Genomic DNA, 14,021 nt, shown 5'->3' with positions numbered 1-14,021 from the left:
ACGGCGCGGTAATAAAAACCGGGAGTAAAGAATCATTAACAGTTTATCTTCAACGAGAAGTCATTCATTTGTCTGAGCTCCAAAGGTCCACCATCACACGGAGCGATGGTTGATTAGTCCCTCACTGACATGGAAGAGAATCTCCAGAGCCCCGAGGACCCGAGTGGTAGTACATACACTGGGACGGGTAAAGGATGAAGGGGGCCGTCCATAAATGACGTCACGCGATTTTGGACGATTTTTGACCCAACCCTCCTTCGTCACACGGCGTCACAAAAAGTCAGACCCCCCTCAAATATGACGCCACAACGCTCTGCCCCCCCCCCCCAAAAAAAAAACATGCTTCAAATCGCTTTAAACTATTGTCATTGTAGTGCGTAGTTAATGTAGCGCTGCACTCTGATGTTGTAGGAGAAAAGATTTATTAAAAAGTCTATTTAATTAAGTAGAACGTGTTGTCTATATTTATTTAAAGTTGCGCATTTTGATGTGGCGTCACATTTTTACCCCCCCCCCCTCGTCCCACATCGTCACAAATGTCTGACCCCCCCCCCCCCACAGGTGCGTGACGTCATTTATGGACGGCCCCAAAGACACAAATAGAGAACGAACAAGATCAATGTGCGCCGGTTAAAAGCGACTTGAACAGAGGTGGCGGTGGTGCAAGTTGGTGATGAGTGTTACTGCAATTAGTAGCCCTGAGCAAGATGAAACAATAGAGCTGAACACAAGAATCAAACAACTGGTGATGGAATTCTGTGCAGATCTTCATAGCAATATTACCCCGGGAATACAAATAATTTTCACGTGAGAAACTTTCACATGACTCACCCGAATAAGTAATCACTGCGCACTCAAAAAGACAAAGATCCCCCGTATAGCCTTAACAGACCGTTGGGGCAAGTGCTGTTAGCGATCACCGATGAAGGCCGGCACGGCACACGAGGGGGTGGGTGGCCAGCACCACGCCCGGCCGCCTTTGTCTCCCCAGTGGCGATGTTTACACCGCACCAGGAACTCATTTGAGGCTGAGTCGACCAAGGGAAGTCCCAGGACCGGTTCAGATAATCGTCGAGCGGGAATCGAACTCGGGTCGCCGGATTCGTAGCGCAGCGCACGAACCACTACTACACTACTGCTCCACGCACACCTACAACCACACGCAAATGCTTCACACACAGAAACCATACGCGTGTGGATATTACATATAAACATAACTACACACGCAAACCACAACATGCACACAAAAACGCACAATTATCAAATGTTCCAAGTTTTATTTTCCTGCTCAAATGAACCGAGGCGATGCTCGGCTCTTACAGCCCTAAACCAGTTGTAGAAATTCCACATTCCCGTGGCGGGAACGAGTCTTTCAAAAGGACCGCCTCTGCGAACTTCCCACAGAGTGGTAGTCATTTAATCGACCGCAGAGAGATTGACGGGCCGAGCCAACTCCCAACCGTGATTCGAACACAAACCAAACACGGCCGTAAATAAACGCAAGCACCGTACCGTTGCGACGTCGCGATGCTTCAGAGGACGCGGCGGCGCCAGCGGCGGCCTTCGTGCCTGCGGTCCGGTCGATTCGTGGCCCCCCCTAATTTGGAGGGAGCGACAACATCTCACCGTGGCCTCTCGCGCACCAACGGAGCTGTACTAATGGATCTAAGGATGTTCCGGGGGGTGGGGGAGGGGTGCGGTGTCTTCAATCCATTGTCAGGAGACCCACAAGTGCCAAAGGTTTGCACAGGGTTCGCATTTTGGTTAAACATTGTTTGTGGCCCACGTGCGCTCCCGTGCCCTTAAAGTGTTGGTAAAACGCTCCCGAGCGGTGACGCCGTCGGTGGTGAAGTATGGTCAAATAATCCCCCCCACCCCGCTCCGCTACAACCAGCACAGCGTGGGGGGAGACCCTCATCCGGCAGTGCATTGACACAAAGGGCCGCAGATTGTTCTGTTTAAAAAAAAACATTGTCTGCACGATGCTCAGGAGCTTTCGACGCCACAGTTCAAAAGAGGAGTTAATAAAAAAACTCATCCAATCGTCACCGTCGCACGTAAAATGAACACCACTTTTGTGGGATGTTACCAGTTTTCCGTGGGTGAACTGGTCCAGCCGCTGTAGGAATGTGAAAGTTCCACCACTGGCTGAAGGGGGGTTGCCATCGGAGACGTATGTGTGTGTACGTTGAACTTCTTTCGCATGCCGCACGTAGCCAACCGTGCTAATCGGGAGGTGCGGGAATCGGAGTGGGGTAGAACTATGGTCCCCGCGTTGCCATGGGGACAACTTCGAGTTGAGTGGCGCCGACCCGAGTTCTGTCCTGATCGCTGCCGGAACTAAAGCGCTGCAACACCTTCCCCGACCGACTGCGATGAAGGCTTCGTCCTGCTGCTGCATTGTAAAGCCGACGGCACCTATCACACCGGTTAACCACCCCCCTCCCCCAAACCCTTTCACATTGGCACACCCGAGTCGAGCCAGTAGAGGTCCATATCAAGGTACTACGGGGGGGTGGGGGGGGGGGTGTTGCTCTGGGCTACTTGCTGAGCCACAGCCAAACGGTGATGACTCTCAGCCTCGTCAGACTGCAATGTGGCTCGGTGGCCAAGCCGGGCCCAAAGGGGGCAGGACATGCGCAGTGCACCCCGACACCGATCGGTACGATTCCAATTCGGATCGGCACGCAATGCCGGCGGCGCGGCCCGGCTCGGCTTCCACAGTTCAAAGACACAAACGCCGCACTTGCCGAGCCGCGCCGGGCTGGATCGGCACGGCTCCGGCTCGGCTTGGTTGTGGCAGTGGAACAGGGGTAGCATGGATGAACGACCGCACCTTCCACCGACGCGTCGTGCACAGCAGCATCAGCAAATCGTCAATTTTCAATGCATCGCCACTGACGTCATGGATCACCAACGTTATACCTTTTATTTCAGTTTTTGACTCAACAATGTAAAAATTTACTGAAAGTCAATTGCAATCGAGCGCTTGCTTACGGCAAAACACGTGAGCTCTGATTAGGTTTAACGCGAAAATGTTTGTTACCGTATTCTCCGGATTACAATACACATCTCCCCCCCCCCCCGCCTCTGTATTTTAAACCAACAGTAGGTGGTGCATTTTATGTTCTGACAGCCGCGTGTGTCAGTGTTGGTGGAGAGCGGTAGTGATGTGGTTAGTGTAGTGGTTAGCGCGCTGTGCTACAAACCGGGCGACCAGACTTCAATTCCCAGGCAACACAATCCACTCTTATTTGAACCGGTCCCGGGCCTCTTGTAGGTCGACTCAGCTTTAAATGAGTACCTGGTGCGGTGTTTAAACATCGTCACTTTGGAGACAAAGGCGACCGGGGCATGGTGCTGGCCACCCACCCCCTCGTGTGCCGTTCCGGCCTTCATAGGTGCTCGCTAACAGCACTTGCCCCAACAGTCTGGTAAGGCTACAGGGTGGATCTTTGTCTTTGTGAGACCTGGATTTATATGACTGTATCCAAACCGGGCACGAGTATGGGGCAAGTTTGACTTTCTGGAGCATCTTATACCCCCTGAGAACACGGTGACCTGCATCCCTTAGTAGCCACCCCCCCACAATGAGTCTGTGAGGTTAATGAGATTCACAAAAACTAAAAAGAGTTTTGGTTACATTGCAACCCGGACAGCATGCACCGCCACCCCCAAAAGCAAAGGAGATCACCACAACTTTGATCTGCCAACACCATCTTGTGGATTAGAAGCAACACTGCAGTCCAATCGTATTTCGGTCATTGCCCGTTCCAATGCTAAACGCCTTTCTGAAGGTCTCGCGACGCGTTTTAGGGGTTATACCGCACCCGTTATACGGCGTGACGTCCAACGTTTCGCTGCCACGCGTCGGGAGCTCCTACGGTAGTTCCCGAGCGAGCGAAACGTCGGGGCCATCGTGCCGTAGCAACACGCGGCACAAACCGAAACGCGTTGCAGCGCTCTCTAGCGACAACACCCGCAACACCCTCTTCACCAACACCATCACACTCTTCCTCCTCACGCTGACGGAGGCTCCAGCGGATCCTCCGTGTGCAGACGCTGCTGCACCTGCTGGTACTTGTGCAGCTCCAGCAGCGTGTGCCAGTGCCGTACGTACACCCACATGAGCTTGCCGTTGCGCCTGTTGTCCTCATTGGTGACGTGCGCGCAGTGCCCGTCGTTGGCGAATATGTCGAGGAGGCCGTCGTGCACCGCCATGCGACCCAGCGCCACCTCTGAGCGAGCGCGCCGCAGCATGTCGCGCTCCAGGACGTGCCGGCGCTTCCGCGGTACCAGCAGGCTGCAGTAGACGGCCTGGCGCTCCTCCAGGGCGCTCTCTAGCGCGCGCAGAGACGCGCGCGTCCCCGCCAGCGCGAGCTCCTCCTGCGCCAGCACGGCGTCGTGAAGGGGGCCGACACGGCGCACCGACTCCAGCGCCCGCCGCTCGCCCTGCAGCTCCTCGCGCTGCGAATTCAGCTGGCGGCGCTCGGACGCCAGGAGCTGGCTCTGCGCGGCGAAGGCTTCGCGGTAGCCGCTCAAGCGCTGCTTCAGCTTCTCGTGCTTGAGCTCGAGGCGCGCTAGCGAGCTGCCGCTCTCCGTGACGAGCGAGCGGTAGCGCAGGTCGAGCTCGGAGCGCGTGTCGCGGGTGCGCCGCTCAAAGTCCTCGCGAAGGCGACTCTTCTCCTGCTCCGTCTCGCGCGTCCAGATCGAGCCTGAACGGCGCAGGCGTAAGCGCACACAACAATGCACACGGGCGTGTGGGCCCACCGCAACATCCAGCTGTGCGCGACTGAATAGAATGACATGGATATTTCGTGCAGTCATCGGTGAGAGACCAGTTTAAACTAAACTATTTTATTTTACAAGATAAGGCAACTGAAACCTGGATTCGAGCCCAGATTTCTCAGCGGTGCAGGCTTACCGCTCTGACCCGGTCCAGACTGTGCTCGTCTCAAAACAATGCTGCTTAAATTATGCACTTTCGGAAGGCCGTGCGGCCGATGGTTTGTGAAAAAAAAAATTCACGTGCCAAGACGGAGATGTGAAGACATTGCTTATTTATTTCGTTGCTTCCTCTTGAAGAGGCCAATAGTCTCGATGGACTGCTGCTGATGAGCACAGACCTGTGTACCTTGGCTGCTCCCCTCTAGGGTGAGAGACCGCAAACGCAAAATACTTACGGAGGTGGTAGATAACGAATGGGTATGCTGCCGATGACAATGATTGCACTCGCCTGTGGTGAAGTTAACTAACGTGATACCAATACACCATCATCTTGGCCACCGGGTTTCAGCGTCGTCAATATTCAGCTACGTGTCAAAAAGTAGCAAATTTACGGAGACAAAACGGCCAGAAACATAACCAGAAGCCAATCGTGGCAGGCCCTGCCCGTTTGTCAACTCAACGTTGAAGGCCCACCGTGCTACGACAATGCGACTTCCTCAGCGGGACATGACCACCTACATGGGACATCGTCGCCCCTCGGCAGAGCCACGCTTTAAGACGGCGAGCGGATCTCAGGACGTGACAATCGTGCGAGTTATGGCCTCACCACCTACATCAGGAAAGGGCTGAAGGGACCTCGAAGACCTTTGGGGCGACTGCGAACGGTGACGTATCTGCCATCACCCACCGGGCTTGGACAGGCTACACTGAGCACTGTGGACAAGCCCCTGGACAACACTGGGTGGTGGCCTCTCTAGGCACTCCCACCAAGCCACCCCAGCCAGCAGCCTCTCGACGTTGATGTTAACGTGTAGTAGTCGGCTTTCGGCAGCATTAGGTTAGATTGTAACTCACAACATTGACGAAGCCACTCAACAGCTCACGGAACTGGACATCAGCCGATTATTTCGATTATTGTTTGCTGCTATAACTTTCCACGTGAGAATACACTTTGGTGAGCTATCATCTGTGGCCAGGTCGCTTATGAGAAATAAGCTAAAAGCTCAGTGGGCTTTACCTGGAAAGAAAAAACATTTGTTTGGTTTGATTTAAATATATTTTCTTAAGTGATATGTTTACCTTTCCTATACTTTGCACTCCTATCGTATTTTGCATAACATCTGTGAGAAAAAAAAGCTTTATAGCTCATCGGATTCCTCCAGTGTACAGTATTCTGATTCAGAAGACAATGCACTCCTGAATTTTGATTTCAAACTTTTGTGACTGCATGAATTCATATTCTTTGGTTCTTTCGGTAAAGTCACATAGATAGAAAACAACAAAATAAAACACCAAAACTCACGACGTTTCGATCGCAACACAAGCGGTCGTCATTATTGATGACCGCTTGTGTTGCGATCGAAACGTGTTTTATTTTTACGTCTTCTATTTACGTGACTTTACCAAAAGAACCAAAGAAAATGCACCACTGACTTTCCATTCGGCCTGGGATCGCACACAGGCCATAAACAAGACGACCTCTGCTGTTTGAAAAAAATAAATCTAAAGATAGAAACGCTAACCCCGATAATTGCCTCACGAGCTGTATTGTAAAACAATGAGAGTGCTGGCCACACAGAGAGAGAGGGGGGGGGGGGTCGTGTGTGTGGTGCCTGGGCGCTGTTGCGCGTCAGTCACTGACGGAAGATGGCCAGGCACAGCATGGGCACGACCAGCGCGTAGCTCCAGCGGCTGCCGCCACCGCCGTCATCGCCGCGGATGTTCATGCGCTGCGGGTCGTTGAGGTCGTTCATTGGGGCGACGGTGACGGACGAGGAGGTGGCGCGAGGATGAGGTGTCTGAAAAGAGAGAGGTCACGGTCAGGATAATGGTTGGTCGAGTGCTCAGTTCCCTTTAACCGACTGTTGGGGCAAGACCTGTTAGCGAGCACCTATTAAAGCCAGCACGAGGGAGTGGGTGGGCCAGCACGACGCCTGCCAGTCTGTCTCCCTTGTGGCTACGTTTATACACTTCACCAAGTACAGTGCTCATGTAAGGCTGAGTCGACCTAGGGGAGGCCCAGAACCGGTTTAGATAATCGTCACTGGTGTTGGTGGCCGTGAGCGGGATCGAACTCGGCGGAGATTGTGCCACCGCTCCCCAGCTCACATCAACATCAACCACCGCTCACCACTAGGTGGCGGTGACGTCTCCACAGCGCTTGTGCCAGGCGAGGTGCATCAGCCAGTCATCTCAGTCAGTCGACCTCTGTCGCATCTGGGTCTGCCCCGTGACCTCCTGCCAGCGGGCGTTCGACACTTCACGTGGCCTCAGGGTGCACCTAGCCTGGCACGAGCGTCGTGGTGACGTCACCGCCACTTGGTGGCGAATGGCGGTTGTTGTTGTTGTTGCAGGTGTGGAAGATTCTCGCTGACATGAGGTCGCAAAGTCAGACCCAGATACTAGTCTATTTTACCGAGTTGTTGACATCCCCAGCGTTTAACAGTGCTGCTAGGGGAGGCCCAGGTACCGGTCACCCAGTGGGGCTCCCCGGTCACCCACGGGGGGGGGGGGGGGGGCTCGAGGGGGAGTTGGGGGGGGGCTCGAGGGGGAGTTAGGGGGGGGCTCGAGGGGGAGTTGGGGGGGGGCTCGAGGGGGAGTTGGGGGGGGGCTCGAGGGGGAGTTGGGGGGGGCTCGAGGGGGAGTTGGGGGGGGGCTCGAGGGGGAGTTGGGGGGGGAGGCTCGAGGGGGAGTTGGGGGGGGGGCTCGAGGGGGAGTTGGGGGGGAGGCTCGAGGGGGAGTTGGGGGGGGGCTCGAGGGAGAGTTGGGGGGGGGGCTCGAGGGGGAGTTGGGGGGGGGGGCTCGAGGGGGAGTTGGGGGGGGCTCGAGGGGGAGTTGGGGGGGGGCTCGAGGGGGAGTTGGGGGGGGCTCGAGGGGGAGTTAGGGGGGGGCTCGAGGGGGAGTTGGGGGGGGGCTCGAGGGGGAGTTGGGGGGGGGCTCGAGGGGGAGTTGGGGGGGGCTCGAGGGGGAGTTGGGGGGGGGCTCGAGGGGGAGTTGGGGGGGAGGCTCGAGGGGGAGTTGGGGGGGGGGCTCGAGGGGGAGTTGGGGGGGAGGCTCGAGGGGGAGTTGGGGGGGGGCTCGAGGGGGAGTTGGGGGGGAGGCTCGAGGGAGAGTTGGGGGGGGGGCTCGAGGGGGAGTTGGGGGGGGGGGCTCGAGGGGGAGTTGGGGGGGGCTCGAGGGGGAGTTGGGGGGGGGCTCGAGGGGGAGTTGGGGGGGGCTCGAGGGGGAGTTAGGGGGGGGCTCGAGGGGGAGTTGGGGGGGGGCTCGAGGGGGAGTTGGGGGGGGGCTCGAGGGGGAGTTGGGGGGGGCTCGAGGGGGAGTTGGGGGGGGGCTCGAGGGGGAGTTGGGGGGGAGGCTCGAGGGGGAGTTGGGGGGGGGGCTCGAGGGGGAGTTGGGGGGGAGGCTCGAGGGGGAGTTGGGGGGGGGCTCGAGGGGGAGTTGGGGGGGAGGCTCGAGGGAGAGTTGGGGGGGGGGCTCGAGGGGGAGTTGGGGGGGGCTCGAGGGGGAGTTAGGGGGGGGCTCGAGGGGGAGTTGGGGGGGGCTCGAGGGGGAGTTGGGGGGGGGCTCGAGGGGGAGTTGGGGGGGGCTCGAGGGGGAGTTGGGGGGGGGCTCGAGGGGGAGTTGGGGGGGAGGCTCGAGGGGGAGTTGGGGGGGGGGGCTCGAGGGGGAGTTGGGGGGGAGGCTCGAGGGGGAGTTGGGGGGGGGCTCGAGGGGGAGTTGGGGGGGAGGCTCGAGGGAGAGTTGGGGGGGGGGCTCGAGGGGGAGTTGGGGGGGGGGGCTCGAGGGGGAGTTGGGGGGGGCTCGAGGGGGAGTTGGGGGGGGGCTCGAGGGGGAGTTGGGGGGGGCTCGAGGGGGAGTTGGGGGGGGGCTCGAGGGGGAGTTGGGGGGGCACGGACCTCGTCGCTGTCCGCGTCGAGCAGGCGGAGGAGAGGGGGGAGAGGCCCCGCGCCGAGCCCAGCAGCGGCAGCGGCGGTAGTGGTGTGGGTGGTTGTTGTTGTGGTGGTGGTGGCGGCAGCCGCGCTCTTCAGCGGTGGTGGTGTGGGTGGTTGTTGTTGTTGTGGTGGTGCCCGCGCTCAGCCCGGCGCCCTTGAGCCGCGCTCACGCCGGACTCCAACACGGCGGTGACGTCATCGCCGATCAACTGACGGGGCAGCGGTGACGTCATCGCCACTCCACTGACGGGGCGGCGGTGACGTCATCGGACGACGTCTTAGGCAAGGCGGCGTTGCGGTGACGTCACCGGAGATTGTTCGCGCGTTTTACAATTTCAAAAAAAAAATCTTAAATCGATTTATTTCTAACTGGAGGAGGAATCCGATTAGCTATAAAGCTCTCTTGTCACGGGTGTCCAGTAGGGGCACGGGGTGAGAACGTTACAACAAACACGGTACAAAAATACAATAGGAGTGAGGTATTGACTTGTTAATGCACCAAACGACTTCGTTGTAGGTCGTAATGTGACGTCACCACTCAAACGCTCATCCGTTGATTGTGACGTCACGGAGGCGATATGTTGACGCGGCCGCCGAGAGTGACGGGCAGAGGCGACGAGCCTGTTGGGGTGGGGGGGCGACCTGCAGGTCCACTGCCCCAGCCAATCAGCTGCCAGGAAGACAACCCCCATGCAACATGGCCGCCGTAACAACAACAAAAATCCCCGTGCAATATGGCCGCCGTGGTGTCACCGCTTCCAGCGCTTCAGTCGTTGTGTGCGCGGTTGCATATTTGTTATCCACGTGGTGTTTTCTTTTTTAAAGTAGTCTGTGTGATTTGTAATTGTTCGAGTGCGATTCGTGAGCTTGTTGTGTGCCGGCGCTGGCCTTAATAGGTGCTCGCTAAGACTCTGTTAAAAGGTAACATGGGGTTGATCTTTGTCTATGACAGTGCGTGTCTGCGTGGTGAGATTATTTTTATGCGATGGGCGATTATGCAGACGTGCTGTGTCTGTGTCTGTCTCGCAACCTATTTGCGAAAGCGCGCGCACGTGTGTGGGCACGTGGGCGCGTAACGGTGGACTTCAGAGTAACCCGACCGCCCCTAAGTTCTGACGGAACTTACGCGGTTTCATTCACGTTGATACCTTATGGTATCGGAGTTAGAGGCTGTCCATAAATGACGTCACACGATTTTGGACGATTTTTTACCCCCCCCCCCTCTTCCCCATTGTCACACGGCGTCACAAAAAGTCAGACCCCCCCCTCAAATATGACGTCACAAAGCTCTGCCCCCCCCCCCCCCAAATATAAAACATGCTTCAAATCGCTTTAAACTATTGTCATTGTAGTGCGTATTTAATGTGCCTCTGCACTCTGATGTTGTAGGAGAACATATTTATTAAAAAAGTCTATTTAATTAAGTAGAACGTGTTGTCTATATTTATTTAAAGTTGCGCATTTTGATGTGACGTCACATTTCTCAAACCCCCCCTTCCCTCGTCACACGTCACAAATGTCTGACCCCCCCAGGTGCGTGACGTCATTTATGGACGGCCCCTTATGACACCTGATGGTTTCGGAGTTATGACAAGTCTTTTTAGCTTCCCGCAATGAATAGAATTGTGTAAGTAGTTAGGTTCGAAGGAACGTGGTGTCAAAGGTCAGCAACGAGACACAAACCTAAAGTATAGAATGATTTTCACCCCAGACATTAATCAAATTTGATGTGTTGAATAAAATTGGGCGGTTTGCATGAAGAAAATTAAACATTAGTACATCAAATTTTATGAATAGCCTGGGGTGAAAATTTATTTTCTACTTTCGAGTGCAAATAAAAGTGTGTGCATTGGGAAAACTTGCTTTTTACCTCATTTTATTTACCGTGAAAACTATTTTAGCTATTAAACTTTTATTTTACCAGGTAAGGCCCACTAGAGCTATATAGCTCTTTTTCAGAAGCGACTTGGCCACCAATGAAGTGGCTTATCACGTGGAAATGTATAGCAGCCAAATACTCACCGCGTGTTTCTAAATGTGGAGGTAAAAACCGGAGGACCTGGAGAACATGCCAACTCCAAATACACAGCAGGCGTGAGTCAGCACCGAACCCACGACCTCCTGGACATAAGGCGAGGTCGTTAAAATCTCGTCACCGCGAGCATCACTATAATCATCACCGCCTATGCGTACATAACCTGGACTTGGCACGCACCCGAACAAGTCAGACCTCGAAAGCCAAGCAGATCTGAACTGGATGGGTGCCCACCATGCACTAACGGGTTCTTGTCGGGCTGCGGGGCCACGTTGTGGTTATATCCAGTTGTACTGTATGGCTATGGTGCCTGCCTTTACCAATCCGCACTGAGCAGCCAGGGTGAAGTATGGTCAAACGGCCTCCACAACCAGCAGGCCGTGGGGAGGCCCTCATCCAGCAGTGGATTGGAAAAATGTCTCGATGCTTGTGTGGCGGTCATCGCCACCAGTGGGAATTCCACATTCCTATGGCGGGGAGCATCTTTAACAACCCCTGACGACTTCGTACAAAATGGTACCTACTTTATGACAGTAGAGATGAATATGATGGCTTGCATATGTGAACCCTTGACCCTAAAACACAGCTAGAAATAACTGTTTAATAATTACCATTATTGTTATTCTAATATGAATTAACTGATAGAGATTAAGTAATATAAATTAGCTGCTGATTGTTTAATGATAGTAAATATATTCACAATTAAGATTATGATGATGAAAGACGATTTGAATAATTGTATAAAGTGCAGAATATTAACACTTGCACTCAATCCCAACAGTGCAGAGGTCGCGCAGTGAGGTGTTGCGTAACGTGGGGTTGATTGGTGTGCATCTGGTCATAATTACAGGTATGAGAAGTTAATTTATTTAGAGTTTTATTTTGTTTGTTTTTGTGCGGGAAAGTTAAAAAAGATGGCGTTGACATCGTGGTACTAATTATATAGATGAGTGCTAATAAGCTGCCTAGTTTGAAAATTCAAGTTAATTTAACGGATATAAAGTAATGGGAAGGTGATTCTAATGTTATAGTGATAAAAAAATAGCAGTTCATGTGATAGTGGATTAAATGTAGTGATATTTAGTTATTGGGAAAAGAAACCCGCACAAAATGGCCGCCCTGCAGCTTTTAATTTAATACTGAGCTGATGGAGTGAGCAGAATTATATTTGTATTTGGGGAGAGATTGTTCTGATTCAAATATAAGAAACAATAGTTGCTTTATAAATTCATGGTGATTTAAAATAATTTGGCAAATTCACATTTTATTAATACAATTAGATTATAAAATGTTTTATTATACAAAAAGTTATTTTATTTGTGCAGTATTATCACAGTGGCTGTGCCTAGGGTAGAGTATTTAGAAGGCACTCTAGGTGGTTCTTTAAGATGTTTTTGTTAAATGTTAAATATTTAAGATATTTTTGTTAAATATTAGACATTTAAGATGTTTTTGTGAAATGTTAAATATTTCAGATGTGTTTTGTTAAATGTGGCATGTATATGATAAGCAGGTGTTATCTTTATACAGTGCAGGGATTGAGAAACGAGGTGCTGTGTGTAGGTTGATTGGTGTGGATCTGGTCATAAATACAGATCCTCAAGAGGAGGGCAGAACGCAACGCAGAGTGTTCACTCATCGCCACCGAACTTGTCTATTAGTGTCGTCTTTATTAGCCGGGATGCCCCCTGGTTACGATCACAGGATGAGAGGGATAGGGTGAGCCGGTTACACCTGCGTCATCATCAGGTCTTCTTTAGTGCGCAACCTTTTTCTTACTTCTACGTTGGTCATTCTTTGGGTTTCAGTGAGTGCACATTTGGCAGTTAAATGCACACAAGCAGTTATAACGGTTAGTGTGAGACTCTCGTAATAATCCACATTCCCTAGGAGCCACATAGCAAGTTTGCTACTAAAATTATTTGTAACACGTATAAGGCAGTGCAATCGCATTGGCCCGTGTACACCCCAAAACGCTGTTCACATAGCGCAGCGTTATCTACAAACACCACCTCGTGGACTAAAAGTTAATTTGCAGTGAGCGTTTCAGACATCACTCTTTAAAAAAAAATCTTCTTGCTTTAAAGTGTATCATGTAGTTGTGAGGGTCAGTCTCGGTAATCGACTCTCATACGGGAACATGAGAGAACTGCTAAATGCATTGACCAGATTTCCTCCGAAGAATCGCACATGCGCAGATAAACAGCCACTGTCACGAGAAAGGGCCCGGCCACACCTTGTGTTTCTGAACGTTTATTTTCACCCTCAACTCCCATTTAAAACAACAGTATGAATAACACCAGAAAATCATTATGCACGCAGGTCTTGTCTAAATCCATCCTTGACAGAACACCTGTCAGTTTAAATAATTTAAGAGGGAAAATGTTCAAGGTTGTGAGGGTTGGGTCTGACAGGACCTTTCTCCAAACTCCTTGTAAAGCAGATCAGCCCGCCCTTGCTTTTAGTGCACAGGCACTCCTCGGCACAGTCAACAAAATCAAGGAACCACCACCTCTTACAAAACACACTTCAATATTTAACACAACTAAAGACAACACAAAACAATAACAGTATCCAACCCGCTCACGTCTCCCTGAAAGTCACCCAACTGCACAATGGAGTCTTGACTCTGGAAACTGTTGCTGGCCTCATGCAGGAGCAGCTAGCAGCCTCATACCCATGAGCTAGACTCAGGAGTGGCTTTGCAGCCTCAGACCCCTGGGCTCTGATGCAGTGAAGACACGCCTGTCCCTAGTTCCAGTGGGGTGAATGACTGGGAGACTTGCAACCTCCCTACTCGATGGTGCTGTAGACATCGAATGCCAACGGATTTCAGGTTGCAGAAATGTAGAGTTCTGGGAGACTCACAACCTCTGTACTCGGTGGTGCTGTCAACTTCGCACTCCCACAAATTTTAGGTTCCAGAAATGTAGAGGTCTGGGAGGTTCATCGACGGCAAAAAAACTATCACTCCTTAGATGCCACGGCAGAGATGGGGCACGGCCACCGAACAGGAGCCGTGATAGGCGTAAGCGGCCTAAATACCACTCTGCCTGAATCACTCTAAAACAATCGATTCTCCTGGACTCACTCACCCTGCCTGAATA

General features: G+C 53.0%; 1 protein-coding gene across 3 annotated transcripts in view; it reads right to left on the bottom strand.

Moving 5' to 3' along the window:
- Positions 1–9,020, bottom strand: part of LOC144734702 (phosphatidylinositol 3,4,5-trisphosphate 3-phosphatase TPTE2-like) — a 39,483-nt gene extending 30,463 nt beyond the window's left edge. For 2 of the 3 annotated variants that reach the window (XM_078617014.1, XM_078617013.1), the window contains exon 1: positions 1,513–4,025. Coding sequence is in view for 1 of the 3 variants with exons in the window: in XM_078617015.1 (XP_078473141.1) it covers positions 6,590–6,701 (112 nt within the window). In the remaining 2 variants the exon portion in view is untranslated. Of the gene's footprint in view, positions 1–1,512; positions 4,026–6,589; positions 6,747–8,843 lie in introns of those variants that run through there. The other variant, XM_078617015.1, reaches the window with a different exon arrangement.
- Positions 9,021–14,021: the final 5,001 nt, after the last annotated feature.

This window comes from Lampetra planeri, chromosome 52 (genome assembly GCF_965212315.1).
Source record: "Lampetra planeri chromosome 52, kcLamPlan1.2.h2, whole genome shotgun sequence".
Taxonomy (NCBI): domain Eukaryota; kingdom Metazoa; phylum Chordata; class Hyperoartia; order Petromyzontiformes; family Petromyzontidae; genus Lampetra; species Lampetra planeri.
The sequence above is the reverse complement of the archived record's forward strand: the minus strand, read 5'-3'. Positions and strand labels throughout refer to the sequence as shown.